This window comes from Pseudoliparis swirei, chromosome 17 (assembly GCF_029220125.1).
Source record: "Pseudoliparis swirei isolate HS2019 ecotype Mariana Trench chromosome 17, NWPU_hadal_v1, whole genome shotgun sequence".
Taxonomy (NCBI): domain Eukaryota; kingdom Metazoa; phylum Chordata; class Actinopteri; order Perciformes; family Liparidae; genus Pseudoliparis; species Pseudoliparis swirei.
The window spans coordinates 11,667,977-11,683,158 of record NC_079404.1 but is presented as its reverse complement, the minus strand read 5'-3'; the positions used below and the strand labels follow the sequence as shown (position 1 = coordinate 11,683,158).

Genomic DNA, 15,182 nt, shown 5'->3' with positions numbered 1-15,182 from the left:
TGTTATAAACTCACATACACTTATTAAAATGGTATTGTTTGCAATAACTTATACAATCTTCCCATGAAAATGATCCTCTCACTCATCACTCTCTCTTCATCAGAGATAAGCGGCACACAACAATGCAAATACAGTAAATTATGAATTGGTAATGCTCTGATCCTCTATAAATAAATGTTGATAGCTTCTTTCTACTTCAACAGTCAGCCCTAGAAGGTTTTTTGTCTGATGTAAACAAAGCTGATGGAAACAGGGCTGTAGATCTCAAGCCTCTACCAGCATCGCTCAAAAGCCACTCGTTTATGTGAACAATAATATCCATAAGGAAAAAACAACAACGCCAAGTTTAATTAGTTTTAAATCTGAAAAAAATATTCAATTGAAATTACAAACAAAAAGGCAGTTTTATGTGGCTACAACACTTCCATAAACATAAAATGTGTTGGTCAAATTATGAAGAAAATAACAAAAAGGCCTTGCCATTCTTTGCAAAGTTCATTGTAGGATTTAAAAACTAATGGCAGATAGTTAGTGATCGCAGCTCGCTGTGTGTCACAGCTCCTCTGCCTGAAGATTCCTAATGATGCTACATCATATGATCCCATCAAGGTCCAGTCAGGGTGGTTAAGCCTCACACCACAGCTGACTGGCCCTGCTGGCTACAACACTCAGCAGCTGAAGAACACGCTTGTGGCAAGCATTCAGTGCTATAGTGAACACAGTCTATGCCATTTGTTTGTTTCACTTTTTTTCTTTTGTGGAGAGGAAACACAAAAGTTAAAACCGCTGCTGTCAGTTTGAATTGGGCTCCACCAGATCGCCTCCGGTCTGGCCTCAGAGCGCATGTACGATCCTGTCAGCGAGCTCTGGCTGTCAAAGAGACACTGAATGTCCTAGGCCTCTTCTGTGTGATAGATTTGGTATAATGAATGAGCTGCATAAACCCATAAAGAGCAGCTAGTGAAGTGACATGAGCGACTTCTAGCTAACTGCTATGTCATTGTCCTGCCTGCCTTGAGACACCATATAGGCCAGCTGAGCAAAATTATTTCAATAATAATCAACTTAGAAATACAAAGATCTTTCATTTACATTGTAAATGTACAATTTACTCAAACAACTCTGTTTCGACCTTTACATTTGACATTAAATGATGCAGACACTGTTATCATCTAGCTTGTAAGACTGTGTTCAAGTTCTAAACAAGAGAATAATATCTGATATAATATTCAACTGATATCATAAACACCTCATGATGACTCCTCAGCTCCTGAAATGCAGTCTACTTGTGATGTAATGCAGGACATATTCCCACTTTTCCACCGCAGGGATAAAGACACTAAGAGCAGCCAGTCACCACAGAGCGAGGGGGCAGGCTGACATTTATTGAACTGTCAAGCAACAATACTGCCATATGGTAAAGGTCCCAAATATTAAACAACATCCAATCATCATTGGTCCTACCTTTGTATTTTTCCAAGACATCCTCATAGGCTTGGAGGTATTCCTGTTCGTCCGAGAGACCATAAGGCTGCGGTGCGTACTGAGCCATAACCCTGGCTGCACAGACTGGACATTCACCAGTGGCTGACAGCGACAACGCGTGAGTGTGTGCGTATGTGTATGTATGTGTGTGTGTGTGTGGGTGGGTGGGTGCGTGTTTGTGTGCGTGTTTTGCGTGTATGCTAGTGTATGTGCTGAGGACTCAAGAGTGATCGGCGCTGTTGTTGCGCCGAAGGAAACGCCCTACATCCCTCCCTTGTTCGCGCCCCGTCCAATAGGCGACACTTCCTCTCTGGAGTTCACGAGAGTGATAGGAAGGACTGCCGGACGTGCTACGCTGCAAAAAGTGTCTGTCTTAAAACAACTCCATTGAGACACTTCTTAAGTATTGAATGAAATTAGAATTAATCAATTGAATATATATTATGTTCCTTAACACAAGAGTCTAAATATCACCTAGCCTAGTCCAAAAGTCAGGAATGCACATCAGTGGGTAAAATAAAATGTCAAAACGAGACATAATTTCTTACAGTGTGAATGCGTTTCCTTTTCAGACGTCTCTGTGCCGGCTCGTAACGTGGAACACGATCTTTTTCATTGTTGTCCTCCTGTCAGAGACTTCCGACACTGACATGTTGGCGTATTTACCAGACTACTTGAATGTATTGTACTGTCTTTGCGGACACGAGCCCATCAGCTGTCACAATGTCACAGATTCCCTTAGGGTGCCAAACTTCACCAACAATATAGTCCCTAGCAAGATCTGATATGTATAGCCTACTGTAGATGTTACAACATCAAATAGAGTCAAAGTATACTTATAAAATAATAAGGGCTAAAAAACGTCAACTCAAGTATGTTATTGTGTGAAACAAACACGACTACATTATTATGTATTTGTTTTTGTATTCATCAATCTGACATTGATCGACTTATGTTCAAACAATTCATAAATCTATAAAATCAACCAAATGGGTCTTTAAAGCAACTGGTTCGATGGAAATTGAAGAAAAATAAGAGCTTTTTTATTTTTTTTCTCCATTTCACCACATTTCCAAAACCCTTTCGATTAGCCTAATTTTAAAAGCATCATGTCCAGAATAACATCAGATAAAAATATACACCGCATGGCTGCCACACATCCAGACCAATTTGACCCTAAATTAAACTGGGGCTATGCTTGACCAGCAGAGAGAGAGCGCGCGCATGCAGCCCCATATGACATATATATTGTAGCATATTAGCTCATTGTTTTTTCTCGTTTGAGCATCTGATCACAACAGGGACACCGCCGCTCACCTGCGATCCGGAGCACGGCTCTCTCCGCTGGGTCCAGGACGGATCCTCCCTGAATCTTCCTCTTGGACCGCTCATGCCTCGGCAGGTTCCAGGGTAAAGTGTCCCCGGGTGCAGGTGATGCCGACCCAGATTTCACACTGTAGTCTTCCTCGTCTGAGAAATCCGCCGAGGAAGACATGGAGCAGTGCAGGGAAGGGTTCCCCGAACTGGAGCTCTGTGAGACAAAAGAAGACGGGGATACGGAGAAAAGAACAATGCTTGACTCGATTTCGCACACACGGAGCCCGAAATGAACGCGTGTGCAGCGCGGGAATGAAACGCACACAAATCACTTTGCGTTCTCACCCTCGCGGGTCAAAGTGCGTGTGATTTGAACGTAGGTGTGAGGACGCCACCAGCTCGCAAACATCCATAACAGATTGAGCCAAATAAAGGCAATGAGAAACCAATAGCATCTGGCTCCCCCGCCAGGTCAACAATAGACTTACCACTGTATACATGGAGAGCTGTCAGCTGGGAGAAAGAGGAGAAGAAAAACAACAATCCTATTTGTGCGTTATTAGCTTTGTTTCAACCTTTTAGTCACAGGTTGCGTGCGTCAATTGCTAAAGGGGTGTGCCACGCCCTTTGAGGGATGCTCCGGCCACGAGATCGTGCCTTATCTACGAGTTAAGGATGCGAGGTGATGCCCGATCTCCAGAGGGCTGAGCGGATGGGATGCTGTGTGCTGTCGAGGCAGAGCTGGACGGTGATGGGAGAGCAGACTGCATGTGTCTCCGCGTCATACCCGGTAGCCAACAACAGTAGCTCCAACAGCGACGGTGGTGTCAGAGCGCCATCCCTGTACTAAGGGCTCCCAATACAGCAAAAGCGGGGGTAATACGGGGACAGGGGCCATCACGGTTTCTCGTGGCAACAGATGCACATGAGATCCACGCAGAGGCGACTACTGAGAGGACACGATTACATAATTGTAGATGGGGCGTTAACCACAGAGGGTGATGTGAAAGCCTTCACATGTGTGGAGCTAATTATCTGAGAGGGAGGAGAGGATGGAGCACACAAAAGGATTTCACTATGGGTTTAAATGGAAACCATTCTACCAATATATAATTAGGAAACCTTTATAGCTCTTAATGTATCCATGTAGGGGGTTTCTATGTCATTTAGAATATATGCAGAGCTTTAATTCTAACTAGAACTCAACACAGTTCTCATATAGAAAATGATGAATGAATGACTTTCTGTAGCAATGTCCTGCTGCACCCAAACACACCTGAGATTGAGCAACAGAACAAATGCAAGTAAGCACAACCTAAAGGGGAAGGGGATGGGTGGGGGCAGAATACCTGTTCCATGACACTTCACTTCCTTCATGATCACAGAGTTTAAAGGGGAAATGCAACGCAACACATCGGCTCCAATGATCCCGATGAGTTCAGTTCTAATTTGCAAGCATTAAGGACTGAGTCAGCAAGGTGTGTCTTCTTCATGTTATTGAAATGTATAACACTTGAAATGTAAATGTGGAGGATAAACTCAAAAGCGTCTGCCAGTGTTTCGACAGAGGTACAATCTTTTCTATTTTGAAACTATGTGAGAATCTGTTCTCAGATCTGGAGCAGAGCTAATAAAAGCAACACACTGTTAATATTAGCAGCTTGTTCGTCATAGTGTCACTTGTTACACAGAAGTTAGTGCTGAAAAGGCAGCTTAGTGTTGAAACATTTTATCAGCTTTCTGCTTATTAAGAATTCCAAGCACTAAAAGGGGGGGGGGGGGGGAAGGACACGGTTCGAGGAAAATTAATGCTTGCTATCATTAACTTATTATTACTTGGGCTGCTATGAGAATAGGTCATTCTCCTGAGTCAGTTTATTACAGGGATAAGACAAGTTTAAATACTAGAGACCCTCCCTCACGTCACTGCAATACCCTTTTATGATTAGTTGATATATTTTGTTCAGGGGCTGTTACTTCAAAAAAAATACATCCTTATTTAAATATCTCTGTCAATACAAGGGCTACAGAGTCATCAGTGAAAAACATGTATTGATGAAATACTAATATGCCTTAAATAGCATGTTTGCTCAATAAGCAGTCCTTATTCAATAACAGATGCATTCATGAGATCTTCCATTCATGACCAGATTCATTCGTTTGTTTTAACATGAAATAAAAACAGGACTGCAGCCGACTGAATACAATATGTAAAGAAGTGATTCTTTACAATATGATGATCAGTTATAAACCCCAAATATAGTTTCAATCATTGTGGATTATTCACAGTTTAGTGTTGGCTACACATGCCATGAATGATTCATGGTGGGTTGATCTATGCCTGCACTAGTTTATGAAGGACTCTAACATATTAAAGTCAGCTCACTTACAGAACATATTTGAGCTCTCAGATTCCATAAGTCTTAAAATTGCGATTCTTGGTTGGTATAAAGTATCATGTGTATCTCCTCTGCCTATCATATTATTGTAATAACAATATTAGCCAATGACAGGATTATTCATCGTTTGCTCAGTATTTTGTAAGTATTCTACCTGAACAACACATCTGTCAATATAAATTGTAAACGTTACATGGATTTTGTTTACCCACGGCAGCAAACTACTTGATTTTGACGCATCAGAAGCTCATGTAAAATATTGACATAACTCTCAACAAATTGATATGTATGTTTTTGAACCTGTTATCTACATAATTATATAGACAACTAATGAAAGAAGGGAGTTGCAACAGCCTCACACGAATCAATAATTTCCTCTGAACACAATCAGCTCCAACATCATCATGTCAAGTTGTACTAAATTGAATACAGTAACAGTAGAGGGATAACGATTGTGGAGAATATCTAATATTTTGGACACAATGAATGACATTTAAAAACATCCAACAACTCGGGGATGTTGTGAATGTGGGATCAGGATTCTCTTCCCTGGAACAAGAAACATATATTGTCAGAATAGAGCAGCAATGCATAGAGAAAGCTGAACTAATGTAGCTCTGCTTTATGTTTTCATAACCATTCCCATCAGAGGCATTGTGTTCCTATAGCTCTTTCTTTCGGTTCGCTTCCAGGAAGACATGGATCAATATGTGGGTCAGAAGTTATACCGTGCACTCCTCACCTTTATACTGAAACTGGTGTAAACAAGGACGGAGAATAAGCACACTTTTGTTTGGAAGCAGTGCTGCTAATTAACATGGGAACAAAAACACCCACATATTGTGTTCCTATACCAACATCAATGGTTAACAGACCTGAATGGATCAGGGAGGACACCTAATAGGACTACAAACTAGGGAACAATACAATATTAGGTTGTATCATTTCAAATTTTAAATTAATTTGATGTAGTTGTGTACTCCCAAAGGATTCATTATTTTTAAATTGGTTAAATGCGATGTTAACAATACACATTGTAGCGCAATAACAAATACATAATGATTTCATTGGACTTATAAATGAGCATCCTTCAGAACCAGGGTCCACTCCCTTGAGACAAACACTTGCCCTGTGTCCTTGAGCAAGCTGCTGAATCATTGCCAGGTTCAAAGGCACACTGATGTCCCTGTGGAGTGGAGCAAGCACAACATAATATCAGTATTAATCATGGCTACACTGGGAGTACCTACAGGTTTACGTGTGGGGGTGACTTGTACAGACTGGTAAAATTCTGGCAGGACTCTCTTCTTCACTTTGCGTTTTCTTAGAGTCGACGATGAATCGGGTTCGCTTTCAGGAATCTCGACCAGATTGGGCTTTTCTTCTGTCACTCGAGCATGTATGCTCCTTCTTGCATGACGTGGACTGTGCCTGAAGCCCTGGGAAACATGAGCAGATGTCAGGCAGGCATTTCATACTTTCAGCAAGGCAAATTAAAAGCTCTCATCATAATAATAATTGTGATTAAGATTTCTTAAAACTATGCATGGCGGCACTGTTGTGGTATTTCACATAGTTTTCTAAGCCAGAAGTGTTTGAGAAAGGAGAAGGAAAAGCAAACAATTCAATTACTCTTTTCTTCGCATGACCCGTAGTTTTTTTTGTTCAGAACTGTGTTTGATTCATTATTTTTGAAGGCAACAATCAGGGAGATTGTTCTTCAACATTGAGGCTCAGTAACTGCCCTACTGTTGTGCCCTTGAACATGATACTGAATCCCTACCAGCTGAGCCAGCAGGGATTCAGTGTCCTCCTGTGGTTCAATAACATAACCTGCAAAGCTTTTGAAGCTTTTGCTTTTGGAACTTCAAAACCTCAGAGAATCACAAACGGATAGGCCTTTATGGCACTTAATAAAGGGGTTTGCTGTTACGGTTTCGAACCCGCCACGGGGTTCGAACCCGCCACCTCTGCGTTCTGCTGCTGGAGTTCCTGTGCGCTATCCACTGCGCCGTCCACACGTTACCATTTAAACACTCAGGCTCATCTGAGCCTTCCTCCCTGGTGACGAGCTGACTGGGCGTTGGCACTGCACACCTGCTCTCAGTTACAAATCAACGCCAGAGACTACAAGAACCCGGTCTTCACTCCTGCTCCTCGCCAGATCATCCCATAGACTCACCTGGCAAGTACCAGGAGAGGCTTTGAGCTACATTGTTGCTATCCGTACTTTGTAGAGCTGTTTTCAGCACTTTTGCTGCATTCCTTCTGACACCTTTTTTCCACTCCAGACCTGCCGTGCCACGACCCCTGCCTGGACTCTGACTACTCTTCCGAATGCCCCTAAGTATCGTTTATATCTTATATATCTACCTGAATACGTATGCTTAACAACAGCCTGTGAGTTTTATGGATTCAGGTATATTTATAGATATATAGAGATATACATCTATTTGCCTGTTTGGACATTAAAACGCCTCGTTAGGCATTACCTCATTCCCTGCCTTCGGAGTACTGCATTTTGGGTTCAGACACCACTCAGTCCTAACAGATGATCTGGCCAACATGAACTCAGCTAACTCCGGAGATCAGGCCTCTCCACCTGGGCCTCTCTCTTCTGCCCATGCTGCTATTCAACGCCAAGACAAGGTGCTTGCTGACCACGCCCGGCTACTTCGTGAGGCTTCTGGTATGATGCAGAGCGTTGCTGGGGAGCAGCGGACCCACTCTCAACAACTACTGCAATTAGCCAGCGACCAACAAGCCCTGCTAACTCAGTTGAACACCATTTCCACCCAGTTGACTGCTCTGGGTGCCGCAGCCCCGCAAGTTCCTGTCACTACAGCTCCGGGTCCACTTCCCCCTCCGGGTCCTATAGCCCGGGAGCCTAGCTTAGCTAGCCCTAAGCCTTATGACGGGGCTTTCACAGAGTTTAGGGGATTCATGTTGCAGTGCAATTTTGTTTTTGAGATGCAGCCCAGCATGTTTTCCGCCGATGCGGCCAGGGTAGCCTACGTTGCCACTCATACTACCGGTGACGCTCTTCGTTGGGTCCAGTCTTTCTTGAGCTTCAACCCGGGGACAAGACACAACTATGCCAACTTCGAGGAGGAGTTCAGGAGGGTTTTTGATCACCCCGTCGCCGGTCAGGATGCAGGCTCCCGGCTACTCCACATCAAGCAGGGCTCTCGCACTGTTGCTGCCTATGCAATCGAGTTCCGCATACTCGCGGCCAGCGCGGGATGGCAGGACTCCACTCTGCGCTGTATCTTTAGAGAGGGCCTCACGGAGGTTCTGAAGGATGAGCTGGTTAGAGATAAGCCTGCTGATCTCAATAGTCTCATCAGCCTTGCCAGTGATGTTGACGAACGCCTCCGTGAGCGCAGGAGGACCAGGGCACATTCACATCAAGGCTCCTCGCGTTTGACTCCCATTCTCTCTGGTTCATCTGAGACTTTCGGTTCAGACTCAGGTGCTGAACCAATGGAGGTCGGCCGACTACGTCTGTCTGCTGCCGAGAGGGAGCACCGGAGGACCAAGGGTCTCTGCATGTATTGTGGCCAGAGGGGTCACATCAGAGACGACTGTCCCAGTCGGCCAAAAGATTAGGCTCACCGGAGCCGAATCTCTCGTTCTCCCACATCCACCGGCCCTGATGGATTCAAGGTCCATCTTGACTGGCAGGGAGGGGCTCTCACAGTCGACACCCTCATTGACTCCGGTGCCGATGGGAGTTTCATTGACCATGAGGTGGCCAGTCAGGCTAACATTCCTCTCATTGCCTTGACTGAGCCCATTCCTGCTTTTGCTCTTGATGGACACAAGATCGGTCTTATTACTCACCAGACTGCACTCCTCAGGATGACTTTGTCCGGTAATCATGTCGAGGACATTCGTTTTTATGTGTTGCCGTCCCCTGGCACACCTCTCATCTTAGGCCGACCCTGGTTGGAGTTGCATGTCCCCCATGTTGACTACAGTACTGGGCGCATACTTAGTTGGAGTACCGCCTGCTCGCCCGATGTCTCCGTGCTGCTACCTACTCCACCTCACAGTCTCCGTCTGACACTCCCTCCCCTCCGGACCTGTCTACGGTTCCGCCTGTTTACCATGACCTGGGGGAGGCTTTTAGTATGGACCGGCGCGTTCTCTGCCTCCCCATCGTCCGTACGACTGCGCCATTGATCTCTTCCCGGACGCAGCCTATCCCGCTAGTCGATTGTACAACTTGTCACTCCCGGAGAAGGCAGCCATGGACAAGTACATCTCTGAGTGCTTGGCCGAGGGTCTCATCCGTCCTTCTCGGTCCCCGATGGCAGCGGGTTTCTTCTTTGTCAAGAAGAAGGGAGGAGACCTCAGGCCGTGTATTGACTACAGGGGACTTAATACGATCACGGTCAAGAACAGTACCCTCTCCCTCATCAGTTCCAACTTTGAGCCTCTGCAGAGCGCAACCATCTTCACAAAGTTGGATCTTGAACGCCTACCATCTCGTCCGGATTCGTGAGGGGGATGAGTTTATGACTGCGTTCGCGACTCCACGGGGGCATTATGAATATCTCGTCATGCCTTTCGGCCTCACCAATGCTCCTGCAGTCTTTCAGGCATTGATGAACGACGTGTTGAGGGACATGCTGGACATTTTGTAGTTCTCTACCTGGACGACATCCTGGTGTTCTCCAGGAGTGAGAGGAACACATCCAACATGTCCGCCAAGTCATCCAGCGCCTCCTGGAGAACCGCCTCTTCATCAAGGTCGAGAAGTGCACCTTCCACGCTCCCTCAGTAGAGTTTCTGGGATTCATAATTGAGGGTGGACAGACTCGGCCAGACTCACGGAAGATCCAGAGGGTGGTGGAGTGGCCTCAACCGACCAACAGGAAGCAGTTACAGAGCTTTCTGGGCTTTGCAAACTTTTATCGCTGCTTCATACGAGACTACAGTAGGGTGGCAGCCCCCCTCACAGCCCTTACTTCATCTCTGCGTCCATTTTCCTGGACACCTGCAGCCAGCACCGCTTTCGACACCCTAAAGAGGCGATTCACCTCTGCACCGATCCTGCTCCACCCTGACCCCTCAAGGCCCTTCGTAGTAGAGACGGATGCCTCTGACACTGGCATCGGTGCAGTTCTCTCACAACAATCTGACTCCGATGAGAGACTGCATCCCTGTGCTTTCTTCTCCCGCCGGTTCTCTCCAGCTGAGGAGAATTACGACATTGGCAACAGGGAGCTCCTGGCTGTTGTAGAGGCTTTCGAGGAGTGGCGGCACTGGTTGGAGGGTGCAGAGTATCCCACCACTGTCCTGTCCGACCACAAGAACCTCACCTACATCAGGTCGGCCAGACGGTTGAACTCCCGTCAGGCACGTTGGGCCCTGTTTCTGGGAAGGTTCAACTTCACCCTGACGTACCGTCCGGGTTCCAAGAACTCTAAGGCTGACGCACTGTCTCGGATGCACTCAGCGGAGAGAGACCCTGGGATTCCGGACACCATTCTCCCCGCTTCCCAGGTGATTGGAGTGATCACCACGGATCTCGAGGCAGCGGTCAGGAGGGCTCAGTGCACTCAACCTGATCCGGGGACTGGACCCCCCAACCGACTGTTCGTTCCTGATGCGGTCCGGTCCCAGGTTCTCCAATGGTGCCATGCCAGCCGGGTGGCTTGTCATCCAGGGATCACCCGCACCCTGTCATTTGTGCGCCGGAGATTCTGGTGGCCTACAGTGGTGGAGGATGTTCGGAGGTTCGTTTCTGCCTGCACGGTATGTGCTCGAAGCAAGGCATCCCATCAGTCTCCTGCTGGTCTCCTGCGCCCGCTTCCTGTCCCGGGTCGTCCTTGGTCACAGATTTCTTTGGATGTCGTCACCGGTCTTTCCCCGTCCATGGGCAACACCGTTATCCTCACGGTGGTAGACCGTTTTTCCAAGGCTGTGCACCTCGTGGCCCTCCCTAAGCTACCTTCTTCGAAGGAGACCGCTGAGTTGCTCATGGAACATGTATATCGCCTACACGGACTCCCAGCCGACATCGTCAGTGACCGTGGCCCCCAGTTTACCTCCCAGGTTTGGAAGGCTTTCTGTAGGGGCATTGGCGCCACCATCAGTCTCTCCTCCGGGTATCACCCGCAGACAAATGGACAGGCGGAGCGGGCCAATCAGAACATGGAGACAGCCCTCCGATGCGTTTCTGCTCTTCATCCGTCATCCTGGAGTAAGGACCTGCCGTGGGTGGAGTACTCGATGAATACCCTTGTCTGTGAGGCCACTGGTATGTCACCCTTTGAGTGCTCACTGGGATACCAGCCTCCCCTGTTTCCGGCCCAGGAGACGGAGGTTGCCGTCCCCTCGGTGCAAGCCCACCTACAACGATGCCGGAGAATATGGAGGACTGTCCGTGCAGCCCTACTAAGGTCAAACACCCGTGCTTGCCGAGGGGCCAACCGTCGGCGCACCAAGGCCCCGCAGTACAGGGTGGGTCAGCAGGTGTATCTCTCGTCAGCTGACTTGCCACTACAAGTGGAGTCCCGGAAGCTGGCGCCCCGGTTCCTGGGACCTTTCAGGATTGAGCGTATCATCAATCCTGTTGCTGTGCATCTCCAGCTCCCTTCCTCCATGAAGCGGGTCCACCCAGTATTCCATGTCTCCAAGATAAAACCCATGTCTTCATGTCCCTTGACACCTCCACCCCTTGCTCCCCCTCCACCACAGATGGTCGATGGGCATCCTCAGTGGACGGTGCGGCGGCTAATGCGAGTGCGCCGTTGTGGTCGTGGGTACCAATACCTGGTCGACTGGGAGGGGTATGGACCTGAGGAGCGCAGTTGGGTCTCCCGGGGCCTCATCATGAGTCCTGAGCTCCTGCGAGAGTTCTACAGGGATCATCCTGATGCACCTGGAGGGTCGCCAGGGGTCTCCCGTAGAGGGGGGGGTCCTGTTACGGTTTCGAACCCGCCACGGGGTTCGAACCCGCCACCTCTGCGTTCTGCTGCTGGAGTTCCTGTGCGCTATCCACTGCGCCGTCCACACGTTACCATTTAAACACTCAGGCTCATCTGAGCCTTCCTCCCTGGTGACGAGCTGACTGGGCGTTGGCACTGCACACCTGCTCTCAGTTACAAATCAACGCCAGAGACTACAAGAACCCGGTCTTCACTCCTGCTCCTCGCCAGATCATCCCATAGACTCACCTGGCAAGTACCAGGAGAGGCTTTGAGCTACATTGTTGCTATCCGTACTTTGTAGAGCTGTTTTCAGTGCTTTGCTGCATTCCTTCTGACACCTTTTTTCCACTCCAGACCTGCCGTGCCACGACCCCCTGCCTGGACTCTGACTACTCTTCCGAATGCCCCTAAGTATCGTTTATATCTTATATATCTACCTGAATACGTATGCTTAACAACAGCCTGTGAGTTTTATGGATTCAGGTATATTTATAGATATATAGAGATATACATCTATTTGCCTGTTTGGACATTAAAACGCCTCGTTAGGCATTACCTCATTCCCTGCCTTCGGAGTACTGCATTTTGGGTTCAGACACCACTCAGTCCTAACAGTTTGCTAATAGTTTATTAAGAGGTGCCTTTTTTCTTTTTCACTTGTCCCTTTTGTATTGCAGTTTGAACAACTGAAACATTATTACCATATATATGCCAAGAAGATTAATTAGTGAACCACAGGAAGTATGTCTACTAAGACAGCTTTTGACAAGATATATAACATTTTTAAATTAGAGATGCCAATTTGGCAGTGTATAAACTGTTTAATGCATTTTTACAAGACTTGAATTGTTGTGGTTTTATTTTGAAAGCAAAATGCGTAAAACGGAAACAGAGCGACTGAAGCTCCATTGACGCATGTGGGCATACAACTGATACATTTGTATTACAAAAAGTGGGTTTCTCTCTGCTCACTTAAACTTCCGTTTTAACATGTGTTTCTAAGAATACACTGGACTGAATCTCAACCCTTCTGAAAGAATGAAACAGCAAAATCCCCAATATTATTTATTGATAACACATGCGCATTGCGCACATCATGGTCCTTAAAATAGTCATGCAGTTCTTTAAAAACTCCAAAGACACGGGCTTTTAGGTGAAGCATTTCTCATGTTATTCTTGAGGAGCGGATGCAGCATATAGGCTACACAAGGCTTCCACACATTTAACCCCTGACGTCTCCTTGCTGTTGGATATTACAGAAGTCTCCCATAATTAAAAAAGTTCATCCTACCTCTGATCGAAAATGATGTGATCGGAGGCCCACTACAAGAGAGATAACAGATGTTAGAATGAGATATGGAGTTTACATTTACCACGAAGTAGCCTAAGACATGTGCGATATCAACAATAGACATTTATCAATTAGCAATAATTCCAGACATTTTAGGCTAGGCTACAAACTAATCCACAACACCCTCCCATATGAGATGAGTGTGTGTTCTCCTATACAGCCCATACCGCAGACATGCTAAAGGTAAACTTTGCTGCTTGCTAGAATGGATCAACCCGGCCACGAGTACATCCAGAACACGTAAACGATGAGTTATCAGGATGAGGAGATGCGGCCGGCCTGCGCTACACTCACCGCGGCTCCTGGTGCGCCCGGAGAGCATGGATTTTATTGGATGTTTCCCATCACGAAGCCTGCGATGCCAGCAGTAGAAAAACAAAACAGTCGCAATAGTCCCGAGCAACAGCAGCAGTAACAGCAGCACACACTGGATACTGTACGGCCTCAACAGCACCAAAAACGCCGCAGCAATCATGATAAAACGAGATGTAGGACAGACCCCGCAGCCTCAGACAGCTGATTCCTCTTCTGCCGATGTGTTGCTGGAAGCTCAGGATGAGAATAAAGACCCTGACTGACACACGTGAAACATCGCGCAGCAAATCGCAGTTCAAAGTGGTCAGCCCAGACTATTTGTATCATTATTGTGAGGTAGTGTGCATGACTCAGCAGAGACGCAAGTTGTATTTATTTATTTATTTTCTAACAGGGGAAGGGAGTCAGCAGATTGAGCGGAGCATCGCAGTAATCTGCTGCAGAGTCGGCAGCCACAGGATATACATGCTATCATATTCATAATATTAGTATCGGGGACTAATACATTTCCGGGAGACTTAGTGAAATGTACGCTGTTGTACCGACAGCCACTGAAACGAGGCAGTTGCGATAAACACTTTCAAGATGAGGGAGAAAAATAGATAGGGACCAACTCTAATCATCCAACATTGGTTATGTAATTTATTGATGGACTGATATCATTGAAAACGTATTTTCTTCAGTCAGATGAAATACTCTTTTAAACAAAGTGGGAAGAAACACAAATTGTATTCGCAATTCTGCACCCACACAAAAAATCCCAGACTATGACATGATAGTATATTTCTACATGTGTTCACAAAATATGCAAAGGTCACACTGCTTGCAAGTCAATATATGCAATACACCAATACATCATTGCATATGTCAATATATATATATATATTTGACATGATGAAATGATATACAGTTGTTATAAACAGCATATATAACATATACATGATCTGAATGTTTGTATGGTTATTATTTTACACTGCATGTTGACTCATAGCATTAGTCAATCTAAAATAATGTATGTCATTCCCATAGGAGACATTTTCATAGTAACCACATGCAGGATTCTGTATGTCAGCATGTGTTTAATGGATGTTGTATATTATTCATGTATGAATGCAAGAGCATATATTCAGTATGTATCACATGTGCAAATATATATAGTATAAACCAATGCAGTTAAGAAATAAACCAATCAATATTTTAACTAATCAATTATTTGCAACACATGTATGATGCATGTCTTCTGAGATGAACGCTAGTCATAGTCATGAATGCTATTATCATTTGTATATTCGCATTTTCGTGGTAATTTCATATACATCTGAGTCCAAAAGAAGGGAAACACTAAATAAAAGAGGCTTTGATTGCTTGAAAACT

At 46.0% G+C, this 15,182-nt stretch overlaps 1 protein-coding gene across 19 annotated transcripts in view; it reads right to left on the bottom strand.

The window, feature by feature from the left end:
- Nucleotides 1-13,982, bottom strand: part of dst (dystonin) — a 103,945-nt gene extending 89,963 nt beyond the window's left edge. For 16 of the 19 annotated variants that reach the window (XM_056435906.1, XM_056435911.1, XM_056435907.1 and 13 more), the window contains exons 1-4: nucleotides 13,788-13,982; nucleotides 13,434-13,465; nucleotides 6,452-6,640; nucleotides 2,803-3,016 (exon numbers count right to left, since the gene is read on the bottom strand). In XM_056435906.1, coding sequence (XP_056291881.1) covers nucleotides 2,803-3,016; nucleotides 6,452-6,640; nucleotides 13,434-13,465; nucleotides 13,788-13,968 — 616 coding nt within the window. In that variant the 5' untranslated portion in view covers nucleotides 13,969-13,982. Of the gene's footprint in view, nucleotides 1-1,464; nucleotides 1,568-2,802; nucleotides 3,017-6,451; nucleotides 6,641-13,433; nucleotides 13,466-13,787 lie in introns of those variants that run through there. The other 3 variants (XM_056435917.1, XM_056435918.1, XM_056435920.1) reach the window with 1 other exon arrangement.
- Nucleotides 13,983-15,182: the final 1,200 nt, after the last annotated feature.